The following is a 4,523-nucleotide window of genomic DNA, read 5'->3' as shown; positions in this document are numbered from 1 at the left end:
TTTTTTGAATTTCAAAGACAATAGTTAGCAACGTGCGGTCTAATGTGTATAAATAAAAACCGGCAATTGGTTTCTGAGTTATCGTATGTTTAGTAAACAAAAGGTACATAAATGCATACATATAAACGCGCTCACTAACACTCACATACCCAAGCACATGTATTTGATCAGATTTGTACCTAGACTAAGAGAAGGCACTACCTCCTGTAATACAGGTCCCCACCTAACTCAGGAAGCAGAGCCCAATGATTATTGTTTAACTGATTGTATTAATAAAGCGTTTTTATTATTATTTTTTTAAGAATTATAACTTAAATGTTATATGTTGTTGTTTCAGGCACATGATGAAGAATAAACCACATCTTAGATTCTAAGTTTGTTATAGGATTATAGAATTTTATTTTAAAGACTATACCGTGTGAATATAATGAATGCCTTCTAAAGCATAGAATATCTAAGTCAGTTCAAACCATTTAACAATAATTTGGCTACAGTACTTACTATATTTGTACATTGTATCTGTAGATAGCAAAAATAATGCAATTTTACTTCAATATTGTTTGTCTGTGGAATATTTAGACAATACTAAGGTTTGTCATATATTTTAAATTAAATTCATATTAAACTATTGATTTTCTTTTACTAGTTATTTTAAAACTGTAATTACATTTGTAGTACAATTACGTACCATAAAATATGTTTAGCTGTGCAAAAGTTTGGTAAAATGAAATACAAAGTTTATGATAGCTCGCAATCTCGTGAGACTGCGTACGTAGTTTCAGATATCAAGAGATACAGATATCGGGGCACTCGCAGTTTTTCTTCTGGGTAAAAACCCAGTTTATAGTATTCCAGTCCAATGTCCGAATCCAATGCTGTATTACGACAGAAATAAAACAATAGAATACATAATTCACTCTTGTATATAAATTCTTCTAGTTGTAATCTTGTTTGTGTATGTACCGGATTGGGTTGCTGAACTGGAATAAATTAATTGGGCATTTTAGTCGGTGGACAGTAGACCTGACATCCGCGTAGGCACGTGCAGGTTACGAGCCGCACTAAACATTGAATCTTACAGTACAAGTTATATCATGTTCTTATAGATAAATTAGCAAAGACTATATCAGCATTAAAAGTATGATATTTAACTCATCAATCAGAAGGACTTGTTAAAGTATTTTGTGATATATCTAATATCTTAATAAATAGATATAAAACCTATAGAATTATTCATAAATTTGAGATCCAATCGAGAGTCGATTTTCGGAATAACATCGAGGAAATATAACCCCAAAATAGTTGCTAGGCAGCCTTATTTCGCCTCAATTTTGTGCTCAGGATTAGGTATCTATAGATTATATAATCATGACATTTACTTTCACGTTACTAATATTGTATATTTTTTTATTTTCTCAGACATAAAAATTAACACTTATAATTTTAATGTAGCGACACAATGCAACAAAATGTATTAAAACGTGCCTTTTAAAATATGATCTGAAACTGAAGCAATATTGGTCAATAAATCGTTATTGTTATCCGTTATTTGATTTATTAGCATTGAAAAGAAACAGATTCACCCCTTTTAGTATATTTTACTGTAAACTCTATGAAATCTTAATTAAAAGTATTATTTACAGGGGGAAACTAATTAATTTTCATATGAGTAACATTAAATAATCAGAAATAATCATTTTTATGAGGAAAAATCTACTATCTCCATTTTCGTCATATTGGATTCACTATACATAAAACCCCCTACAGCGCGAATTCCTATAACGCGGAAATTGTCTCCAATAACGTGAATATTCAAGTATATTTTTAAATTTCCCCATGTCACGAGATTTAGGGGTCTGTCATTTAAAAACTTGTTATAACATTAATTTCTACAACGCGTTACTATCAACCACGTTGTAGAGAATATTACCGTAAATTATTGGCGTTATATTTGGCATGTTTGGCGTTATTTTTTAAAATACATAAGTTTGGTGCAATACTTTATTTTGTAAAATAATACAGGTAGACTAATTTGTCTTTTGAAGATTAACGTGTGCGCTTCTATTGGTCAAAGTGCCTCGTTTAGATGTGATCGAATGCATAGTGAAACATGAATTTTATATATCGTTAGTGTATTTTTGACATAACATTATTTAAAATACTGTAGTAGACATGCGTTTGTGTATATATAATCGTGAATAAAATAATACAAATTGTAATATTTACCGAATATATATTTATTGAAATTGCATAGCCAAAGTATTTTTAAATGGTGTTGAACGTTCAGAGATCTGTGATCTTTGCAATATGGCAACAATAAACTGTTGAATATTATCCGAGTGTTTCATTTTTCTATTAAAAAGACGGTGAACGTACATTGTAACGTGAGCAACTGTTGTAAAAAGCATAAAATATAAATCAAGGGATACAAGGTCAAAATAAACACACATGAACTTTCAGTTGTCTTTATTTAAAATTTCAAATAATCAATGTAGTGTATAACAATAAATAATTTTGTTTTCTCCCAGAGTAGAGCCATAAGTAGATATAGGATAGTATGCATTTGAAATTAGATGTTTGTATTATAAGTAATTGGTCTGTAGACAAAATAAAACCCTTCGTTTATTTAAACAAATATCACATAGTCGGGTGTGTACTTGTGTGCCCAAATTAACTTTCACTTTAATAAACTCGCTGGCTTAAAATGTAGATTTTATTATGCTCGGGACCGAAATAGATAAATTCTTACTCATTGCATATAGGGCTTCATTTACAATTTTATAAAATGTCACTTATGAAAATATCTTTGATAAAAACAATTTCGCAGCCTAGTTCTGCCCCGGTAAGGAATGATAGGACCAATATTTACCGATCGCAGAGTTCGGCCGCTAACAAGTTTTAATATAAATTATTAAAAAAAAACACGCTTTAGTCTTTGAAATAGGATATCACAACAGATCTTTGATTGTTCTTTTATTAGTAAAAAAAAAAGATTGAATTAGGTAAAAATAGGTAAAAATGGTTAACTAGAACCACAATTTAAATTATTAAAGGTGAATTCAAAAAATGCCTAGTATTTTAAGACAAAGAAGATAATATTTTTTATTTAAAGACAACAAAAATCTGTTACGTATCCTTTACAAGTTTTTTATCTTCGATTAAAACAAACTGAATCAAATAATGACACGCGGTTAAAAATTAAAAACTAAGGTTGTCTAATGAATCGATGAACTAAATAACTATGAGTTTAGCACAATCACTCATAGTGACGCTAAATGGTTCAAGCTCATTCGAGATTATTGCCGTATACTACAAAAACTTGAAGTAAGAACACCTTAAATCTCGAAACAGCTCGACCACACAGGAATGATTCGTGCAAACTAATGAAATGGTTCCATGAAACACTACTCATCTAAGTAAAACATCGCCAGTCGGCTTTATTAAATCCTAATTTGAGAACATAAAAAGATACAAAACTTTTAAAAATAAAATTCGATATTACATATTGCTAGTTAAGATTCGATCTAAACATTGTCTTCTACTTTCCATACAATAATTATAAAATTAATAAAACAGTACATAACTTTGAAATCTTGAAAATATTACTTTGCGTTCCGGGAGTATATGTTTGGTTGACTCGAAGTATAAATAATAATTATTAATAAATAAATTGTATCAATTTGAGATATCCCGATTTTAAAATAACATTTTAATGTAAACAATTTTGGAATATTTTTTTCTAAGGAACATATTTCATATATTTCAGTCAATTTTGTAATAACGCGCTTGAGACATCGTCTAATAAATTTTGGCAATTCATATAATTTTAAATTGATTAGTTCCGTTCACTAACTAATCAAAGACAAGGTTTAACAAAACATTTGAAACTCATTTTTTAAATGCCTAACTTTAATATTTATCTCATATAATAATTAATCAAAAATAACAATTCGCAAAACCTGCATTTCATAGATAAAACAGCAAACCTTTACTATGCAGATAAATAATAACAGCGGTTTATTACGAAAAAAAATGCTATTTAAAGTCGAGCTGAGACTCTCAGTATTCAAATGTTGTTGATGTTGGCACCACTTCCAGCACCATTTGCAGGAAAACCGTTATTTTATCTAAACAAAAAACATTGTTATTAACATTGAAATACGTCACTATTCAAATTAACTTGCTAATACGACATAATATACGATTTATATACTATAGAACTGTTTCAAATACACAAAATATAAATTGTTTATACAACTATTCCTCTGACATTCACTTTCATTCGAATAAATCGCAATGGCTTGGTAAAAGAAGTTGACTTACCCATGAAGGGGAGGGAGTAGGACCACTTGACGAAGGGCACGTACACGAGCAGGCCGGTGAGGATGAAGGCGGTGGCGTACAGGTACTCCCACTGCGGCTTGTTGATCACCGGCCCCACCACCAGGTACGCCGACACCAGCAGCACGATGTACGGGATTATCACTGGCACCTGCATTCCGATACACTTTATATAATACCTA

At 30.4% G+C, this 4,523-nt stretch overlaps 2 protein-coding genes across 2 annotated transcripts in view; one reads left to right on the top strand and one right to left on the bottom strand.

Moving 5' to 3' along the window:
- LOC106107818 (parafibromin) overlaps positions 1-355 on the top strand; it is a 5,809-nt gene extending 5,454 nt beyond the window's left edge. The window contains exon 8 of the mRNA XM_013288822.1: positions 338-355. Coding sequence (XP_013144276.1) covers positions 338-355 — 18 coding nt within the window. The remainder of the gene's footprint in view (positions 1-337) is intronic.
- Positions 356-2,451: 2,096 nt separating this feature from the next.
- LOC106108073 (b(0,+)-type amino acid transporter 1-like) overlaps positions 2,452-4,523 on the bottom strand; it is a 23,640-nt gene continuing 21,568 nt past the window's right edge. The window contains exons 12-13 of the mRNA XM_013289152.1: positions 4,324-4,492; positions 2,452-4,127 (exon numbers count right to left, since the gene is read on the bottom strand). Coding sequence (XP_013144606.1) covers positions 4,060-4,127; positions 4,324-4,492 — 237 coding nt within the window. The 3' untranslated portion in view covers positions 2,452-4,059. The remainder of the gene's footprint in view (positions 4,128-4,323; positions 4,493-4,523) is intronic.

Source organism: Papilio polytes, unplaced genomic scaffold (assembly GCF_000836215.1).
Source record: "Papilio polytes unplaced genomic scaffold, Ppol_1.0 DF821845.1, whole genome shotgun sequence".
Classification (NCBI taxonomy): Eukaryota; Metazoa; Arthropoda; class Insecta; order Lepidoptera; family Papilionidae; genus Papilio; species Papilio polytes.
Note: the sequence above shows the minus strand (reverse complement) of the source record. Positions and strands in the feature narration are given on the sequence as shown.